Raw genomic sequence first — 22,888 nt, 5'->3', positions numbered from 1 at the left:
ATGACATCTCGTTCCTTTCATGCATTTGCATTCGCGACTTCACATACATGCGCGTGTGATTTATTGTTATCTAAGGCAAAATGATAGGAATAGAAGGCCGTAACCTACCAAAAGTACTCCCCAAAATACATCACCTGTTATCAGTTTATAAGAACACAACATATCTTGCATGACGAGAAGATTCCATATTATGAATTTCCACGCTCTGGTGAAACATTACGTGAAATATACCCCGACCATCTTATGTAAATATTTTTAATGAAATACCTTACGTATTGATTTATCACCCCTCGATTCCTAATGATTTTTCAGAATGCGGAGTCAGCATATTTAGAATAGCCTGAAGTTTCCGTACATAAGAAATATACATGGTTTGGACAGAAGCTAGATAGTTTTTATTTGTATATTATTTGGCCAAAAGCAAGTTTGTTTCCATTTGTGAGACTAATGTAGATACTAAATGTTGGTGCAATGTTGATGACCACGATGCTGGTCCCACACATTCTTATTATGATTATTATTATTATTATTATTATTATTATTATAGATCACTCTTATGGCTTCCTCAGTTTACTTCCGAATTTATTATCCGGATATGGTTGGAATCCTGGAACAAGAATATTTCAGTGGTTTGGGGAAAATCTTGCCAAAAAGACCGGAAATCCGGACATCACATTTTACGAGGTAGGAAATAATTCCTATTATTTTCTGGTCACTTATTATTTATACGTCAATATTTATTTTCCTTTCATATCATATTTGTTTTTGTATTTTTTTAACAACCTTACTCCAATGTTGATTTATTCTATTTCGTTTTACTCGAAATATTTCGTTTGATTTATCACAAAATATCCTAAACGGGTTCATGAACTGCAAATAACAAAACAGTTAGCAACAAAACTCATTTTAATAAGATAGAGCATTTGAATATAAATAAACCAAATAAATTAAGTGAAGAATTATATATCTAATTATATATCTCGGCCCGTGATAAAACCCAAGACCTCCCGCATCCGAGGCGGACTCTCTAACCACTAGGCCACCGGAGCGGTTCCGACTATTGACATCGTAATTTTATTTCAAGAGTTATCAATGCCTAAGTCGTTTTATATCTTTAGTCTATATCCAGTTCTGTTATTGTTAATTTAGATACATAAGCCTTGAAGTAAACACTCTGGGATAATGGACATATAGACCTGTTTTAACTTTAACTTGTAATACTTACATGTTAGATCAATGTGACGTTTTCATAAAAGCATAGAGATTTATCGTAAAATAAATGTCTTGGTAAATGCTTACCGAATCATTTGAAAATAAATAGCTCCCAGAAGAATGCAAGCTGATCTTCATTTTATTGTGTGGATTTACGCTTGCTAGTAATACAATCATATGAAAAAAGGCAGTTTAGTTGCCTCAAACTTTACCGGCTGTTTCAGGTTTTGAAATATTCCATCTTCATATATATTAACTCAGCTCTGCTAATTTAACATTTGCATTCAGCAGTATTGTAACATGATATTTCCATGACGATGGAATGGCTGTCTGTTAAACATTTTCAGGCATGAAAAATTGAAGAAGGCATATAGCTGAATTGATGGCACAGCGTTATCTTCCACGAGTAATTGGGCGTTGAAAGGCTCAACAAACTCTATCAGACTTTCGAATCCACAGCACTGTAGGGCATATAATAATGATACTAGAAGCTACACATTTGGCAATAAATTTAGTTTAGAACAGAATATTTTTTCAAAAGTCAAGAAAACGAGATTTTTATGATCGAATTTGTGTCAGTATATAAGAAACTGACCATTGAATTTTCATGTTGGGGACGGACAGCCAGGGATTTTAAATACTTTGGCCTGACAATAGCTTAAAACAAGTAATAATAAACAAACAAAATAAAAACAGATAGTTTTACTCCAATATATGTTGAAATAAATTCTATTATATCTACTATGATAGGTAAATAATTTTAACATTCTTATTAAAAAACCCGACTCGAAAGAAAATCTCAGGCCTTCCCTCCAAATCCATAAAATTAAATGGTCTGTCCCTAATTATATATAGCTAGTATGTCTTCAATATTGTCTCAGAGTTTTGGTTAAATGATCATTTTTATTCTTGCTAAATCGTCATTAGAAATGAATGAAATTAACTAAATAGGTATTTTGAGTTATTTGTGTCAAAGAACAATTTTTCCAATTACTTATTTGTTTTAAAAAACTAATTTGTCATCGACTTGTTTTCTCTTCTAATAGCTGTACAAGACCACAGGGAAAGAGCTGTGCATTGTAGTAACGAACTTGAATATGATGGATGCGGAATATTGCCATCCGAAAACCTCACCGGACTTGCCGATCCGAATAGCTGTCAGAATGTCCATGGCAATACCAGGTACCACATTTCTCAGTTAAAACACACGATGCTTAAAGATTATAATGGCTAATCTTAAGAATCAATGATGATTTAATATCAAGCTTTTTCCTAAGCAGACGTGTTACCTGTTATAATATTTTAGCATAATTTGTAGATATGAAAACAAAATGATTAATTGACACTTAAGAAATGTTGGGGAAATTTTAAAAAATTAATCTCTTTTCTGGAACTATAATTTTTCAATGTTATGTATTTATGATAGCAAATTTTTAAAAAAAATCCGAAATTATTTGAAATGGGTATGAAATATCAGAATTTGGCGAGTACCTAAAAGGATATTGTGCATGCCGATCACCCCTACAGCGGTAGAAATAGCATATTGATTTCCTAATGTCATTCCTGACTTTGGCATGTCTGAAAGTCCGTACATGTATACCGAGTCAGCTTGAATGCGACAGAAGTAAACGTTTTAAAATTATAGCCCTGTTAATTTAAGCAATTTATTACAGTCATCAGTTAATGAAGTGGCTGGATTTGTAGGCTGTTGCAACAATTTATATAACTCTGCTTTGAAACGAGTTTTTGAACATTTACGATGTTTTGACACAAACCTAGTAGTACGATTAATTAAATGCCACGAGAGAAACACGATTATTATTTGGAACTTACATTTATTTCAATGTATAGCATCCTTTTAAAGATATTTAGGTCATTATGCCAATTTCTCAAGGAAAAACACCGGGAGATACACAATTCAAATATAGAAGTTATATTATGTTTTCATATGTTAATAACATGAGCATATTTTCTCAAGACTTCAACATTGAAAAGTTGTTTTGTTGTTCCTCTTTTGCGTGACTATGTAATATAATAATTTGGCAGCATCCGCCAGAAGTATGGAATTTAAATATAATAGACAGCTTTGAATGGATCAGCAAATAATTTAATTCATGCCGTCATATCCGTTTTTCTGTCTTCTACACAGTTTTGATTTTTCTTAATTGAACATTTTTATCAGCAGTTGGGGTTAAACATTTTCTATCAACATTTCAGGTTTCATTTACTGTCATATTTAGTCCTTCTTTCACGGAAAGATATTTCATTCAATCGCCTCTTTTAAATAAATCAGTGATTTTAAGCATTATTGGAAATGGTACAGCCTGCATAGACCAACTTTTAAGCGAACGTTTTTATGCCAAGATGGTAGTAAAATAATCAAAGATTAATAACTCGAAACTTTGAATCTGTGTTTGAGAACGATTTTTTCTGAAAGGAGTTATGTCAAATATTAATTTTTATATTTTTCAGGTCTTTTCCAAGCCATAAACTTTAAGGCGTTTGGTCAAAGCAACTGGTATGTCGACGGAGGAGTGTTGAACAATTATCCAATCAATTGTTTCGATGGTAAACATGAGATCGATCTAAAGTTATAATTGTGTAACGAGTAAATGTTTGCTATAGACGTTTCTCATTACTTTATTTGTTACCTTGTATCTTGGTATTGTAATTTTCTGTGTTATATTTGTATATTGGTGTTCTATACTTGTATCTTGGCTTTCCATACTTGTATCTTTGTGTTTGGTACCTTGTATCTTTATGTAATATACCTGCATGTTCCTGTTATATAATTGTATCTTTGTGTTCTATACTTGAATCATGGTGTTATATACTTGTACTTGTGTATTTTACACCTGTATATATGTGTTTTAAACTTGTCTCTTTGTGTTAAATATTAGTATCACAGTTTTATACTTATATCTTTATCTTAGATACGTGTATCTTTATGTTAGATATATGTATCTTTGTGTTTTATATACTTGTATCGTTGTGTTCTATGATTGTAGCTTTATCTTTGATACTTGTATGTTGGTGTTATGTATTTACGAATTCGAGTTATTTATACCTTTATGTCGAATTATGCATTCATCATTATGCAACTCATGGTAAAGGCCGCTTGTCACAAGGCTGATCTTAGACCTTGCCTAAGATGTATATGTGATACAGAGTTAGATTCCAGGGATGACGTCACCTAAAAACGGAGTCCAGATGTATGTGTATGGATTGAGTCGGAGTAAAAGAACAGCAACAACAACCCTATAAAACAAGAACTGGTAAATTTACCATAAAAACAATTGGTCAGTGCAAACACACACACACACACCCTTAATCAGGGGAGTGACATAATCCGGATCCATGTGTCACGTCTCGTTTGAAAATGAGATCCAATTGCCCTTCGCTATTAAACGCGTCGCGATTCAAGCACCCAGCGTTACAGTACACATAACATAGCACAAGTCTGGCTTAAGATCTCTTAACTTATGCATTGTTTTTTTCCCACTAAATAATCGAACCACATTGAGGCTGTACAGTTTGTAAGCCTAAAGGCATTATTACTTGCAGCTATTCCCTGTTCATATTTCTCTCGCAGTCTGTAAAATTATATATCTGAACCCTAACATAGAGTCGTGGTGGTCAAGCCGTTCGCTTGAAGGATATTTGGGAACAGCAACTACAGGTTCGAAACCTAGGATCCAATCAATCCGAGTAGGAAAACTTGGTTTATGTCTGTAAAACACTAAATGCATATTCATGATATGACCTTTATGTACTCATGTGCTGTAAAACACGAATTGACTGTCATGATATGACTTATACGGTTTGCTGTGTTGTAAAACACTAATTGACTGTCGTGATATGACTTATTCGGTTTGCTGTGTTGTAAAACACTAATTGACTGTCATGATATGACTTATTCGGTTTGCTGTGTTGTAAAACACTAATTGCCGGTCATGATTTGGCCTATATGTAATGATGTGCATTACAACACTAGCTGCCTGTCATCATATAACCGTTATATATTTATGTGCTTTTTAAACATTAATTGCCTATCATGGCATGACAAATATGTACTGATGTGCTGTAAAACACTAACTGTCTGTCATGAAATGACCTATATGTATTGACTTGCTGTAAAACACTCATGATATGACCATTATCTGCTTTAAAACACGAATCGACTCTTATGATATGACCTATATGGTTTTCTGTGTTGTAAAACACTAATTGCATGTCATGATATGAACTATATGTCTTGATGTGGTGTAAATCACTCATTGCAGGTGATGATATAACCTTTATATATTGATGTGACCAAATTAAACCATGCATCCAGCAAAAATAAAACTCAGCGATATAAAACAAAAACAAAATGATATACATTCCGATCTTTTATACAGAAGGTGTATCTTTGCCAAGCAGCCCGGTTAACCATTATGCTAGTTGAATTATTATTTAAAATAGATGACGAAATAGATGGCCGTCCTTCTTATCAACCTACGAAGGATATAAGGGTACTGATATTAGTTCACTACGTTCTACTATGCCTTTTTCAAATTATTATGGAAATGTGCTGGAAAATCTGGATCAGCAAATGTTGTGAACCCATGCCTACTGGGGCTTATTTGAGCAATCTCATTTAGTCTACACCTCAGAAATGTGTGACCATGTATGCGTATTGATACTAGATTAAGCTAATTCAATTATTTTACAAGGTTGGTGGTTGTCTATGGACAGGAATGACAGCTTTCTAAACAAGCTGTACCCATTAGAGAACTACCCAGAGATGTTTGACAGAAAGGTTCGTTTTGGGACATTCAATGAAAAAACTCTTGGATTCCTGTTGGTAAGAGGCTGACAGACACTATGTTTTCCATCCTTTAATGCCTTTTTTAAGCTCCTTTAGGTAAAAAGGAGACGACAGAAATATATAAATTGTTTCCTTAGTCGTAAGACAGTTTGATTAAAGCAAGATGATATCGTGTGACTAGCTAGGAAGAAATATATAATGAATTAGTCAATCAGCAAATGTGTTAAAATCACGTGATTACTCTTTAACGTATATATGGAGCTTTTCAGAAGGACAAAACTCTCTTAAAAAGATACTTTTAGACCATAATCTTCAGATATCACGTTTGGCTAATCATTCATGTAAGGTAAAAGGAAACCATTTGACGGCGAAATCTCGTTTATTTCAATGTGTCCATAAAAAACTAACCTTTTGTTATACTGAAACCACTTGGTCATACAAGATTTGTGAACATAGTTAAGACAAATTTAGATATGTATGTTGAGTATAAAGTCCATGTAATCAAGGGCAGAAACACATCATTTTACTTTACCTCAAAACAGTGTATTCACATATCATTTGTAGCTAAAACTATTGTGGTATTGGGACCACATTTTGATTACGATAGACGCACCTTTTATCATTTGACCAGATTGTCAAAAGCTTGCAATATCATGTACTGTCCTTTTCGGACACCATTACACATATAGGTTCATTTTCTATTTCAGTATGCTGACTCAGAGCGAGACGTATTGAGAGATAGACTTGAACAGCGACAAGGGAATAAAACGCCACCATTTCCACAAACAAAACTAGGAAGGTGTGTCATAAATAATTTTATTTGAAATAAATATACTTTTTAAACCTGTTATAGATCCGATACTTTTTGTAGGATTGTGCAAATGTTGGTGTACAGGTAAATATTTTTAAGCGCGACAGAATTTCGCATGCTTAAGCATTCAGTCAATAATCAATAATCCGACTTTATTAAATGTAATCACATTCACTGGTTAGAATTAGCTTTTCAGTTGAAATCCTGTTTACAGCGATATCTTTTGATTTGTGTAATATTTAACATTGTTATCTCATATTTTGCTATAGTCGTTTGATTGGTTTTCTTAAGTCACATGACAAAAATTAATTGAATACGAAACAACTCCTTGACCATTTTGATGATGCATTCTGACAGCGAGGGTAATTAACGGCTAATTATCCAGTGAGATAAATGAGTGTTACCCTGGCGTGCAAACAACAAACATACTTTACCTTATCTCATTTGCTTTTTACAAAGTCGCTTCTCATGTAAACAGTGTAGATAAAGCACAAGGTGTCATTTTCCCTTTTCCAAACATAAGCTTTATAAGGTACCATTATTTTGAAAAATAACAAATGCAAGGTCAATAGGCACTTAAATTCAGTACAATATATCTGATTCAGACTATCAGTAATTTAGCAATAAATAGCCATAGAACATTCGGAATAATGTCAGACCTTTTAGCTTACACTCTACAATTAGCACTTTGCACATTACACTAAGAGTGTCTTTCCATGGAGAGGAGAATTGCAGTAAGTGTGTCATTCCATGGAGAGGAGAATTACAGTGTGTCATTCCATGGAGAGGAGAATTACAGTGTGTCATTCCATGGAGAGGAGAATTACAATAAGTGTGTCATTCCATGGAGAGGAGAGTTACAATAAGTGTGTCATTCCATGGAGAGGAGAATTACAGTGTGTCATTGCATGGAGAGGAGAATTACAATAAGTGTGTCATTCCATGGAGAGGAGAGTTACAATAAGTGTGTCATTCCATGGAGAGGAGAATTACAGTGTGTCATTGCATGGAGAGGAGAATTACAATAAGTGTGTCATTCCATGGAGAGGAGAGTTACAATAAGTGTGTCATTCCATGGAGAGGAGAAATTGATATTTGAACCAAATTCAAACTTACAAACTATCTATTTTAACTAATCAAGCCAACATAAATATGTAGCTACTAACACTGGTTCCCCATAACAATTAGACTAATCAGGTTAATTAATTCATTCATTAGACAAAGATTAAAAATAAATAAATTCATTCATTCATTCATTGGACTAATTGGATTCATTTGTAGTTGTCTCATGCCATCTGCAACCTCGCTGCAGGTAAGTAGAGGTATAAATCAGAATAGTATGCGAAATATTAGCAAATACTGATCATATTCTAATGGAACTTAACTTCTAACAATATATAAGCAGAGCATGTGAAATTTCCACTCTCATCCATTAAACTATATGATGATCACCACAAACACATTTTCCACCATCAGTTCTGGTCCCATATTCTATAATTCTTTCTTGACCACGAAATTCAAACTGAAATACGTCTAGTATCAGCAAATCATTGAAATCCATTTTGCAAATAGAGTAGCTAAAGGAAACCCGAATGTTCAACGTTCTTGCTTTTTAACCAAACTTACAAGTTATTGTACTTTCTTGATAGACCTATTTATGTAAGTATTGGTGGTGTCACATTTGTGTCAAAAAGTGTATGACGTTTGGATTATCATTGTTGTGAGACATGAAGACTTTGGAGAGCTCATTTTACTCGTAATGCAGCAAAGTCAATCGCAAAGACAAAGTTATATTGTGGATTATAAAATCAAGCTTTCTTTTCTTGTTCAAACAGTTTCTGAAATGCAGACACTGATGTTACTTTTCATATTCCTTTATGGTTCTTTAGATGTTGATCGATAGTTTCCACAAAGCATGCACTATTCCAACGCCATTTTCTTTCATGATTTGGATCATCACATGCTCTTGTTTCTTTCTTTCTTTCTTTCTTTCTTTCTTTCTTTCACCTACCCCAACTTTGGTAATTCTATATTTTCATTTTATTATATGTCCTTTACTGCAATGAAATACTGTTACAATAAACCTTTCAATTTATTTTTGATTAGGTTTACTTTTTGGGCTCCGTTTGTCTAACTCAAATATTGTTTACTCCACATGAACTTAGAAAATAATCCGATTTTCAAAACCTCCATTTGTGTCTTTACATTAAAATATTTTGTCTAGAGAGAAGTTGAAGAAGAAAAAGATGATGGAAAAAGCCAAGTTCCAGCATCACTGCACCTTGGATGCCGTCAGTGCGTTCTTTAAGGTAAAAATTAAACGTAAACTTACTTGATATTGAATCATGGGCGTAGACTTTGCTTTACTAATGGTAACTACATTGATTTAAATATTAATTATTTTCCCAAGACTGGTATATTTTACTTGTTTCATTTAAGAACCCTGCATTTCAATAATCATACATGTATATATTTATATTCAACGTGTCTTTTCTGTATATAAAAAAATAATCTAGATTTATAAAGTGTGTGTTTCCCTTTTGGCAAGAGTGATTGAAAACGTGTTTTGATTTGTCCTTAATAGACACTTACGGGCTATTTTAGTGATGAATTCAGTACAGGTAGGTGTCGATAGTATTCTTGTACTGAACAAATGGATGAAACGTTTGTGTCCGTTTAATACGATTTAACAAAGGGGACAACTTAGTTTCGCATCATAATTCATCGTCCTTATGCTCTGTTAGTATATGATTAGTGGGCGGAGACGTTAAAAATTGTACGTTAGGATCCTGCACGAAAAGTAGAATTGCAACATGCAAATAACAATTGTCTTTGCGGTAAGTCGATATACTCTACCCTTAACGTACATACCTTTAAGTGGCAAGTATTTACTTCATTTGGATTCGTATACATCCATATTCCTTTGGAAGGTCATAATTTAGACGCCACGATAGGTGCATACGGTAAAATCAATGTTAAGGTATGAAGACATTTTTGGACGAAACGAACCTAACGGTGTGGTCCAGTACAATCCGGATTGAATGTCGCTCGCTGTGATATCACAATGAAAGCTAGGCATGTTGATAAACAAATTCGTAATACCATCGATTGCGACGATTCTACTAGACGCGTTCTTATGTTGACCGAACTTTAGTACATGGTCACATTTGTGAAAGTCCATAGTGATATATAATTTTTGTCTGGATGTTTCTTGGTGACGGTTAAGGTGCAAAGCATTCAAAAATCAGGATTGAATAGCCTTTGGTTACAGAAAATCAGTGTTAAAGTTTGATAAAACAATTTATATTTAATTTAAAATGAGTAAATGCGCATACATAATATATGTGACTTGTTCTATAATCATATATGCATTGACTAAGCATTAAAGACGATTTATATACACAACGCATGGTTATCATTGGCACTAATGTTAACATCTGGTACTTTGGCAAGAGTTTGAATCTTGAAGACAAGAATAAAGTCAGGTGAGCATGAAGTCACGTGTTTCACAAACACGGATTTTCCCCTCATATTGTGCCAGATCATCTTTTTAAAATAAATACCTACTGTCCCCATTTAAGAGTTTTGCCTTGGGCAGGCATCTAGGCAGAGTGATAATGCATACTATTATACGTTTCTATTCACCATATCTAAACACGAAGCCAAAATGGGACTAAAATCGTTCACCTTGCATGTTTTGGTCTTAAAAGTAAATGTAGCAATAAGCACGTGCGATAGGTTGAAAGACTCAGACATACAAAGTAAATTTCAGGTAAGGTGGACAATGGTGTCATTTGTTATGATGTTTAACCGTGTTTGAACTTTAAATAACTTCAACGGGACTAGAATGCAAAAAGTGTTCATAGAAGAGCACTATCATGTGGTCTGATAGAGTACGGCAGTTTTGGAATTCATTTTGAAATAACAGGAAACCTTGTTCATTCATAAGAACCTATATTTCTTTACCTGAAAAATTTAGTGAAAACACAATCACTTCACACCTTTATAATCTTGGGTTCGATTGTGGGTACCGGCACGAATAAACACGCATTATACTTCGCTTGGTCTGGTTTCTCCCTCCGGAAATGACTACATTATAACTGGGGACGGGTGCTTTTATCATTGCTTATCATTTGTACTGTAATCGAACAGTTTCTCCCACTAGTACAAAGTTCACCTTACATATCTTTGCATCCCTTTATACTACGGTATGTCCTTTACCAGGCTCTCAAAGTTGGTTCTACGTGCATTGTTGGCACATTCTAGTTTATCGCATGTGGATCTGACAAAAGCTCTCTCTCTCTCTCTCTCTCTCTCTCTCTCTCTCTTATTTGGGTGTAGACGGAGGAATGATCTTCCAGCATTTCAAGACATAAACTGACTCGGCCATTTTGGAATCATTCCAATATGAATGATACACGTTTACAAAGCAGGCGTGTTTTCTGATTGTAGCCAATGTTTTCGTTCAGCTTGAATGCATATTTAGCAATATGTCTTGTGTACTCCTAAATACAGGAAGATTTTGTTTTTGTACAAAATATTACACATCATTCTCCCAGAGCATTTAATGTAGTCGTGTTTTTTTTACTCCACTCTTCATCACAGCTACAGTGATAATTATACACCCTCATAAGAGTCCCCCCTCCCCCATTCTATGACACACTGATATTTCTTCTTTCCAAGATCTCACCATTTTCTCTTCCAGGATAGGCTCTCATTATGTCCCAATTTTGTGCATAATTTTTTTTAATAAAAATTTCACCGATCACAGGAGCTGCAAGACTCCCGCAATATCCCAGTTGCATTCAAGTTGAGAAAAAAATTGTTCATCGATACCTGGAATTGTAAAAGAGCCGAAAAGTTCATTCAATTTTTAATACTCAACCACATTTGACATACTTCACTACACAACTTGTGTAATAATGTCAGCAGTTGTGTAAGTTTTAAATTTGGGACTGGTCTTCATTTGAAAGTTTACATAGCAACCATGGCAAGTGTACCATATAATTCTGTCTAGTCCTCTTTTACAGTTTCTTTAGTTCAATGAAGGAGACCAAGATGTCACATCCATAATATGTTACCCGGGTTTTTCAAAATGTGGTGTACAAAAGACCTCATGAGTATGAAAAATGTAATAATCACTGCCTTATGTTTATTTGGCAGTCAATACGACAATTAAAATACCATCAGTCAATGCTGTCTCGCTGTCAATAAGACAATTAAAATACCGTCAGTCAATGCTGTCTCTCTGTCATTATCTATTGCATTTAATATGCAAAATAAAACTCTCCCTCTTTTTTTGTACAAATGCATTCTTCCGAATACATTTTGTATCTCCACTTTTCTTTGAAAGTTTTGCAACTCAGTAACGTGGCATTGTTATTATGTTCTTTAAGTGATATTTTTCTATCCCATATGCATATATCAGATGATGTTTGCTGGTACTACCCAAATCGCTCTGACAAAAGTGTCAGAAACATGTCGCAGACAGGAAAATTCTCTAATAAATAATACAATAAATTCTTCAACGGGTTGTTTGTTTGATTTTGAAGTAAAATTACAGATGTTTTTGCTTGTATAAAATTTTATCATTATGAAAGTAAATTTGTTTTTGCTCGAAGAAAGAATAATGTATTTTCAATCATGACACGCAGACTAGAATGTATATGTTTGGTCAAATCGTGACAACGCATCTAGCGAAAAACATTACAGTCAATGAGTCAACATATTCTCTTATCTATTACAATTATCGCTTTTCTAGGTTTTGCAGAAACACAATAAAGATATGGATGAGTTTATTAACAGAAACGAACTACAAGAAGCCTTAGGAGATGTAAGTAATCAAGTGTAATAGTTGAACATTTTTTTAGAAGGTTCTTGTAATAGTTAGTCTTAATTTTGTATTTATTTATTCTTCTACACTCCCAGTGTTTCTTATGCGATTTGTGAATGATCCAACTGAAATATTAAAATTTCTCGATCACGAAGACCGTGGTGACATGAACCATCGTTCCATGTTAATTAGAACTGCAAAGACTGCAAACATGACAGGTTCTTTTGTTCACATGGGGTCATTTCAAATTGTTTGTGAACGATGGAGAAATGTATTACATAGATAACCTTTACCATCAGGTGAGCTAGACTGAGTGCTCACGGAACTCATCCATGGGAAATTTCTCTGAGAAAGATGAGGGCAAGTTGAAGATAATCCTTATAGTTTTATTTTTGCTGGTATTTTCCTTTCCGTGTCTTTTGAGCAAAGACAATGACGGCTGTTATCAATTTGCCATGTATTTTGGGGTCTTCAGCAAGACTCGAATAATGCCAGAGCTTGCTCCAGTGATCGAGGAAGTGCTGTAACAGTTTAATCTCTTGACCTGATGATGCTGCAAAGAAAGCGTTGTACACATGGATCATTATCACTTTATATATTTGATAACGGCACGTTGTGTTTAGTAATGACTTCCCCATCTGTTGTTCCAGTAAAGTTCAATATTCGGCATAGTTACATGTGTTTAGTTATGTTGTGTCAAAATAAATCTGAACTAAGATCTAACAGATTATTTCATTACTTCAGAGCTTGTATTGTAGCATTTCGGTTGAATAAGCGGTAAAGAGGGAACAAAGTTTTCCGTGATGCTTCCTGGAACGTTTTCCGTATGAACTCGATAGAGATATTCGTAGGACGATCCGTACTGTTCAACATCAGAACCGAACCAACGCACAACTGTACACAATTTCATTTTACCAGTGTCATATTCAACAAAAGCTGTTTCGTACAACAAGTTGGATGACTTGTCTAACTGAAACATCACAATTTAACTCGCAGATCAGTAATTATGTTTTTGGACCTAAGTAATTTCATTCCAATTTAGACCATTTATTGAGGGAAAAATATATTCTACAAACGGGTGTGCGAAATTAGTCCTAATATTAATTAAAAATATAATACAGATGTCCATGTTTGTATGTTTGAGGCCAAATAAAGACCATTTTTCTTAAAGGAGGAATCGTTTCCTAAAGAACACATGGAAAGACTTTTCGGAAGTGAGATCACAGTGAAAGATGTATTTGATATCCTGGATGAAAACAAGGACGGAAAGGTAAAGCTATAAGCCTATATATATGTAATGACGAAGACGTTGACAGAGCTGAGGACCATAATGCTGATAATAATGACATCCTCGACGACAGTAATAGTGAAGCGAATTATAGAGAACACAATTAATGATAACAAAAACAACAACAACAACAACAACATAATAATAATAATAATAATAATAATAATAATAATAATCATGAAACAGACTGTCTCTAGATTATTATTGAACATAACAACCACACTATTGCATTGAGTGGGCTGTACGGCATTGATATTATTATATGTTTGTTAGAATATACAATGGTTAGAATATACTATATTATGTGTATACGGTAATGAAATCTTTATATGGATGTAATTATATTTACATATAGACACGTGAATGGAAACTTTGTCACATCTCCCTAAGCGATACGAAGAGATGTTTAACATTTGTCTTTTTGTACCAGATCAACTACCAAGAGCTGATCCAATTTGTCGAGAGAACGGGAATATCTCTACAAAGACGTTTCGTCGGATATCAGAGGAAGGAGATTGATGGTGTCTTCTCTTTCTTCGACACAATACAATCGACTCTAGTGCTCAATGTTAAAAGAAGCATAGTGGAGGTAAGAATTGAAAAATCGAGAATAATTTCTGATCAATTGATTCACCTCTGATAGGCGTAGGGCATGAAAATCAACAATCACATAACACACATTACATTGAACCATTGCCCAATTATAGGCACGTTTCAATGTTTACTTAACTGCATTTTTTACAGTTATGACTACAATTTGAGGCCCGGTGTGAGGGATTGAATAATGTCTTTTAGAATCACTACAATTTGACGCCTGGAGCGAGGGATTGGAAAACGATCAATAGGATCACTACAAGTTCACACCTTGTCTGACAGATTGTATAATGACTACTAGGATCACTACAATTTGACGCCTGGAGCGAGGGATTGGAAAATGATCAATAGGATCACTACAATTTGACGCATGGAGCGAGGGATTGGAAAATGATCAATAGGATCACTACAAGTTCACACCTTGTCTGACAGATTGTATAATGACTACTAGGATCACTACAAGTTCACGCATGGTGTGACGGTTTCAATACTGTCATATTTCATTTAATTTTGTAGCATTAGTGAAAAACAGAAAATACTGTTAATTCTCTGTTTCCGATGAGTTCGTGGCTGCTACAAACTACCGTTTGAAAACCCCAACGAATACAATTTCTTCATTGAAAACAAAACAGGAATCCTTAACATGTCTCAGAATTCAAGTGACTATCAAATGTCATGTTTCGAAGAATCAAGAACATTGATACATTTGAAATTAAAAGATCATATTTCTTTGAAACTTTGGCCTTAAGACGTTCGCATTTGTTTTTTGTTTGCTGAATGTGGAAAGCGGTGAAGGGGGAGTCACATAACTCTTCAGAACTATTTATTGCTGTGTCTCAATCTTGCATGCAGCAAAATTGTAATAAATTGTTCATCTGTAAGTCACAGTTTAGTGTAATTGTCTGTTGTACAAAAGCAACAAGTTAAATATTTATACCAGTGGTATACCTTTTGTCAAATGTGATCAATCCCTGTTTTGCGTACCTATTTTGTATAGCTACAACGTATAATATATGTATAGGTTGTAGACGACTAGAATATTTGATACCTGATGTCATTCTAACTTGAACTAGTTATAAATAACAGTCGATCACGAACAAGAAAATGACTCGTGAAGATTCTGGTAGTCTATCATCTTCGTGCAAAACTAACAAATGCATAATGTTAAACTTGAATGTGTTTACAAGGTTGTCATTGTTCAGGAGTAACACAAGACTTTCGTGAATAAGACAGTGTCAGTTTGACATTTATGAACACTGTGTGTGTGTGTGTGTGTGTGTGTGTGTGTGTGTGTTATTTCTAGAGATATCTCATTCAGAAACAAATGAGTGAATATTCGAAATGGTATCCACGACTTCTTTGACGAAGAAAATGCATGCAGTATTTAGGTGACAAATATCGTCAGTGTTGATGAAAGTTGATACTAGAAGACATAATCTACTATTTTTGATAGTAGTCCGGACGCAGTGGTGAAACCTTTTAATTCCTTTGGTCGTAGGGGATATTTTCAAGGTACCTTTTCCTATGGAGAATATAGTATTGGTCAAAGCTCTCCTTCTCTGTTATCTTGACACTGTCAAAATACGCCTTACTAACAAACCATGATTTACATGCACACATTGTCTGTAAACGTGATAGGTGTTCCTTATTTCTGGTCATTGCCACTAGAAGTGGCCAAATTCACTTTGTTAGGAATAGCTCTCACCAACGATGTGGATCTGTCGCTCGCCATACTGTATTCCGCTATATTAGAGTACACGACCATCAAATTATATCTGTTGTACGGTTCAATGGTGTATCAAATATGCTTGAAAAATCTGCTGTTTTCGTTAGTTTCTACGGTAGCAATGAGGACGATGTCTAATATAAGAGCAGCCAAACTGAGAGGAAATGTACTGGACAGCTCCGTACTTACGGAAAAAATACTTTGACGCAATGTTTATGTTCTCAGCAAGCACTATTTCAGTCCCCTAACATAAGCACCAATACGTCGGTAATAAAGACAGCTTTTATTTCTGCCGGGGCGTTAGTCATATACTATTTAAATTTGACATTATAAGTATATGCCATCATTTTGTAAGTTCAATGTAACAATAAGCTTCGGGTGATTCTGAACGACTTCCTTTCTGTACCGATGTTGATTTTCTAGGTCCTTGGGAGGAAAAGGAGTTGGAGGGTGTTGAATATGGATCAATCATTTGATTTTTAAAATCTTCAAAATCGCTATGATTAACGTCTGAGAAGATGGTATGAGATGGCACAGAAACATTGTCATCATTTCGTGTCTGGCTTCTCCTTGACATGAAATGGTCGTTTCAAGACGGTGAGCGATTCACATTTGATTGGAACAGGTGCACATCTCTGTTTCTCTACAAAAACAGTCCCAGAACATAAGAGAACATTATCATTTACTTCTCCATACAACTTCTGAAGATGGAGGCCCGACAGCAGTTCACACTTCTGGTGAGAAATTTATAGAGAGCCATTCTAAAATACACTTCCAACAAGACTTCCGAAGAGATGCCAGACTACTCCTTTTTGTCAAGAGAAAGAATATTGACCTACATGATTTCAGCAACATCAATGAAAAGGAACCTCAAATACCGTGGAAACAAAATCTAGAGACAAACGTGAAAGATGCCTGTTATCATTATCAAGGTTTAGGATATTGGTCTTCAGAGTGGACCAACAAGTGAAACAAGAGAAGAAAAGGAAGAGCTTCCAAAAGCAGACGACACATTACACTGAAGACATTGAAAGCAAGGCTAGCAGAAGGAACAATCTAATAGCCCATCTAGGAAGGGTGTTCAAACAAGACAGTAAGAAAGAAATGGAAACTTGCAATTTGTCTGAGATCTCATAGTGATTCGAATTCATGAGAATGTATGAAAATAAACGTCTTAATTTATTTTTCTATTGAATATATATTTACAGACATTGGTGTTAAGGGATTTTATTTGTTATTTATTTGTTTGATTTTGGAACTAAATAAGTTACTATACGGTTCTAGACTTTATATATACATACATACATACATATATATATATATATATATATATATATATATATATATATATATATATATATATATATATATATATATATATATATATATATATTCGCCCTTTGTGTCATCTGTTATCAAGACAAGTCAACATGGAGTCATCACTTATCATTTCAACGTGATAGTAATGTTGCCTACCTCGTGTATGTGAAGTGAACGCACACCATTACCACAGACACTGAGGAATGGAATGGAAAACAAGAGTGTACACTAAAAGATATAGGTGACCCTGGGGAGAATGGCTTTATAGATCTGAAGCGCGGATAAGTTGCCTGCAAAGAAATGCGAAACGGTGTTATGAATGCCACTTGTGTTGAAGAACATTGTTAACACCCGCATCTTCTAAATGACCCGCTTCGTGACAATACGGATGTCACATAATCATAGATAGTATTAAATGTATTTCCAAATATTTCTGGTCTGTGTTTACTCTTCTGCAACTACAATTTAAACCTCCCAACCCGCTACCCTTTACCTTTGTGCGATACTATATCTTATAAGGGTATGCTTGAGTGTGAAAAGTCCTACCATTTTCTCTCCTTAGACGCCACTCATAGATTTGTAGGGAAAGTTTTAGTTATAAGGTTATGGGGTTAGTATGATGATATTTTAGTTTTGTTAATAACAGGATTGGTTTTTATTTCACCTCCTTATTATACATCCTTGTCCTTATCATCTCAGTATGTGTTTTGGTCAGTGGGTGTAGGTCAGTAGATATATGTGCTTTTGTGTAACAATACGCGTTAGTAATTGCTTCTAACTTTACCATTGCATCTTCCATTATCCCGATACATATTTCAAAATGGATATCGCAACGTTTTTCCAATTGTCCCCCAAGTTAAATGGTCAAGAAAAAGGCTTTAATTTTAAGTTACTCTTGTCACCAGGAAATCACAGTTCAAAATGAAGGCTTCGTGTTATTTCCATTTTCTTCCAATTGTTAACGTTCCCTACACCACTACATCTTACTACAACTGTATCAAACAATATATGTGAACTTGTTAACTATATAACTGTTGTTCATCTGGTTGTTTACAAATATAGTTTGCCATATTAGCATAGTAATTGGAGGTTGTACAAACGATTGAACACAGAGAGAAGACTACCGATCTGGGCACATGGCATACAGACATGGAGCGAACAAGAGACTTTGGGAATATCAAACTGGGGTGATACTACTATGATTGCACTGCTTGAAATGATAGCAAATAGATAATATTGCTTCTTCTGTAACAGCAATTTAAAACTGTCTTTCACCAGGATAAGGATGTTGATAGAACTGTGGGGATCAACACAGGTCATGTGGATACGACTGACTTTGTCCTTGAAAGTGAAGATCGTGAATTTGTCGTTCAGGTAATTCATTCAATTTATAAGCCATTGAATTTGCAAGAAGTAAGTTTCAGAGTATATATAGATACGAAAGTATTTGTCTGCCAGTAAGAACAGGAAAAGCATCAGGATCATTGTCGGATTTGGCATTGGTATTGTAGCTAAGCAAGAAATATGACGCCATCCAGCCTTAGTGTAATGTTTGCGTAACATTAATTATGGCGAATAAAAATCAATCATTTCTTTATTTTTATATTATTCATTTGTTTGACGAACCTAATTCATCTAATCACAACAGTTTTCGGTTATTGTTATCAAAAACTTCATCGAAAGAAGAGAGATTTTATTATTTTTCTGAACATCCAATGATATCAGACACTCCCATCCTGACCAATTTTACTTTGTTTGCACATTTCAGCAAGGACGAACGGCCACGGAGAGTTTTCTCGGTTACTATGCTAAAAAGCATCCTTCAAAATCTAAAGTGTAGGAACATCACAGTTGAAAAGAGGACCGAGTGTAAAAATGGAACAACTGAAATGATATTAGAAGATACAGTTAAAACAACCGTTCCGGACAAAATAAGAAACTTACTGAAACAATATTCTTTTCATGGTTGGCTAACACATATCAAATAAAATATAGATGTAGTCTCATTTTATGTAAAAATGTATTTTCCTGCATGTACTAATTTTGACCGTAAGAGAGACTGGACAAAAAACATTGAATGTTACCTTATATAACCTTGATCTTTTTTAAATGAATCTCCAGACATTACTGGGAAATACCCAGTTGACTATGGAAAAATGTGCAAACGTCTACAGTTAATGTGATTTGTCAAACTTTTGCCCAGTATGTTTAAAACACGTCACCTCAAACTCCTATCCCTATCCACAAGTGTTGTCACTGTATACATAAATCAATAAATAAAACATTTATGGTCGCAAAGGAGACAGATTAGTTGAAAGCAATAGAATAAGTTTCAATTGCAACGATTCAGCAATCCGTGACATACTACAAGAAACTATATTTAAGAGCATGTAAATAATAACAAATACCACTAAAGGAAGAAAGATGGATCAAATAGACTGGCAAGCATAAAGCATAAATAAAAAAGAACAATAAATGTGTGCTTCTAATCCATTCATTCAAGGACTAAATAAGACTAAATTTTGGATAGGTCTGAATAAAAGAACGCTGTCTAGTACGTGTGAACGACAATTCTTTGGTCTATACATACATTTTGTCACATCATGTATAATAGGTTTAGTCAGGTTAATTGGGACAGGTCATATCAGCAAAGTGACACATTGGTTTATCAAAACGAGGAATATGAAAAATAAAACGAAATCGTCATGAGATAAAATAAAATATAATTTTTTAATGAGTCTTCTCGACTGATGTTTCACGTGCAGTTCAAAGGATAGTCACAACTGCAGTTCAGCTCATTTACGCGTATGTGAATACTTTCTGTCATATGTGATAGAAACAAGTTCAATTTCTAAAGAACGATTTTTTAAGTGTTAACCTATCATTCATCCATCGTGAGTTCTTATAAATGTTTTTTTTTTATCGTACCAATGTCATCATGGGGAAAATGTGAATTACTAACACGTACTCCTTAATAATAATAATAATAATAATAATAATACCATATAAATTGTTCCAAGTGGGCGGGGAAATCAATCAGTTTCAGGCTAAGAAATGTCGAGGCCGTCCGGTTGAGACGTATGTTCGAAAGTCGTATCAAACGAGTTATTTCCCCGGAATCGGAACAAAACCCTTATGTGGTTTCTAAGAGTTACATATCCCCTTTATATATACCAATTCTTTTACTGAGGGATATATATATATATATATATATATATATATATATATATATATATATATATATATATATATATATTATATTATATATATATATATATATATATATATATATATATATATATATATATATATATATATATGTATACTCTCTTTAGCTTTGAAGTATTGAAACTGTTATAATTGACATATCAAAGAATTTGACCTGTAGCCAAGGGAAAGTGGATCGTTTGCCTGACTTCTAAAGTGGAACATAGGTTTAAACCATTAGGTGAAACGTTTTCTTACCCTCTAGTTACTGAGTAGAAACTCAGCTTCCAAGCAAATTTTAGGTTAAATTTCACAGGCTAACATTTATCAATTACGTTCAAATTTATTCATAAATTTCATTTATTTACAGTACATTCAAACTCTCTGTTTTTATGATTTAATACAATCAATTATTATTGCATCTAACTTAAAGTCATAATTTAAGCATACATTGTTTAAGAAATCAAAAGATTCGGCCTCTTTCTGACATGAGGACTAGATTTATAATATTCATTTGGCTTTAGTTTAGCATGATAACTGGAAACAATTTTGCAATATTGTTCTATTTTTGTTTCTTTCTCTTTATTTTATTCTTGTACAGTTGCAAAAATTTGAAATAAAAACACACATTTCCCTGTATGAGTCTCCATGTTGAAAATGCCTCAAAAGCATTGTAATAAGATGTTATTCTTCTAAATTGGCATCACAATCAAAATTGTAGTTGCTGTTTGTGATACGTCTACCTTTAAGTACAAGTTGCTTGTCAGATATACTAAACAAATTCGATACCTCAGTAAGTCCCTCTACTTTAGCTTGCACCTTTGTTTGTTCGAAGAAATGCGTTGATTTTTTTATGGACGATGACAATTGAGAAGACCACTCAGGTGGCCTAGTGGTTAGAGCGTCAGCCTCGGATGAGGGAGGTCATAACAAATACGTTTAAAATGGTACTCACGGCCGAACCTCTTGGCGCTTAGCATTAAGAGGTTAGTGTTAGAACTGGTGGGACTGCTGTCCGGATAAGGTGACTGGGTGTCACATGTCTGCGGCGTGATACCACAGTACTGGACATCACTATAAACTGCCACATTGCAGATATCGTAGCGATATGACTGAAACATTGTGGAAGTAATGTTAAAAGTCCAAAACACACACACACACACACACACACACACACACACACAACATAGAACATGCAATTACTTTTATCCTAGGAATACAGAGAGAGTAGTTTGATGCTACAAATATATTATTGATAACACTAGAATACAAGTGTTTCATAGCTAATCTCATAAACAAAGGTAATGGCTTAGGGAAGAGTAGATACATATGTTAGCTACTAATGATATAACTTTGATCATGTTTTGTAATTTTCTTTATTATGAGGCTCACTGTATCAGATGTATCAAAATTATCTCACATGGTAAGGTCAAGATAGAATAGTATATACTATATACCAGTATCGCCATTTAATAAGAGTTGCATAGTCCTGTGATGGGTGACCTACCGTTTTGTATGCTTTTATTAGTATCACTATCTTTCTTGTGGTTAATATCTACACTTTTGTCTTATCTTTAACGTTTTGCACCTGTTTTGTTTATTATATTTCTTTTTTCCCTCGCTTCCCTGTTTGTGGTTGAATACTTTCCTTTTTGCTTGTACATCAGTATGTGGTGTTAAATGCTGTTATATTGTTTAAGGACTTAACATAGATACAAAATACAAATCATATTTTATAAGATAATATATACTTTCTCATTATTATATTTTCAGGTCCTAATATCAGTATGACACTGTAATATTTGTTTCTTTATATTTATTGGATTCATTTATGCATTTAATATTGAGTTGCTTTAAAGCAAGATGATCAGTGCTTTACATTTTGTCAGGAAGTATTTCTCCATTAGTGTATCACTAACGTATGGTTTTGTCTTTGTTCATTTGTTGCTATTTCCGCTGTTGATTATTTTAATGGCTTTTCTTTACTAAAAAGGCAATTATTCTCTTGTTGTGGCTTTATTCTTTAACACCTTTTGCGAACGTTTCATAATGTTTGCACACCAAAGGACCATATGTTCATGGGATTC

General features: G+C 34.1%; 1 protein-coding gene across 3 annotated transcripts in view; it reads left to right on the top strand.

Annotated features, from left to right (window-relative positions):
* The window catches only part of LOC149776348 (uncharacterized), a 57,109-nt gene extending 36,270 nt beyond the window's left edge, over positions 1-20,839 (top strand). For all 3 annotated transcript variants that reach the window (XM_089942866.1, XM_089942867.1, XM_089942868.1), the window contains exons 5-15: positions 548-684; positions 2,259-2,394; positions 3,685-3,780; positions 5,928-6,058; positions 6,730-6,821; positions 9,058-9,142; positions 12,595-12,666; positions 13,838-13,936; positions 14,385-14,543; positions 18,873-18,968; positions 19,363-20,839. In XM_089942866.1, the coding sequence (XP_089798992.1) occupies positions 548-684; positions 2,259-2,394; positions 3,685-3,780; positions 5,928-6,058; positions 6,730-6,821; positions 9,058-9,142; positions 12,595-12,666; positions 13,838-13,936; positions 14,385-14,543; positions 18,873-18,968; positions 19,363-19,434 (1,175 nt within the window). In that variant the 3' untranslated portion in view covers positions 19,435-20,839. The remainder of the gene's footprint in view (positions 1-547; positions 685-2,258; positions 2,395-3,684; positions 3,781-5,927; positions 6,059-6,729; positions 6,822-9,057; positions 9,143-12,594; positions 12,667-13,837; positions 13,937-14,384; positions 14,544-18,872; positions 18,969-19,362) is intronic.
* Positions 20,840-22,888: the final 2,049 nt, after the last annotated feature.

The sequence above is a fragment of the Sinohyriopsis cumingii genome, chromosome 18 (assembly GCF_028554795.1).
Source record: "Sinohyriopsis cumingii isolate HCF-2022 chromosome 18, ASM2855479v2, whole genome shotgun sequence".
Taxonomy (NCBI): Eukaryota; Metazoa; Mollusca; class Bivalvia; order Unionida; family Unionidae; genus Sinohyriopsis; species Sinohyriopsis cumingii.
The sequence above is the reverse complement of the archived record's forward strand: the minus strand, read 5'-3'. Positions and strand labels throughout refer to the sequence as shown.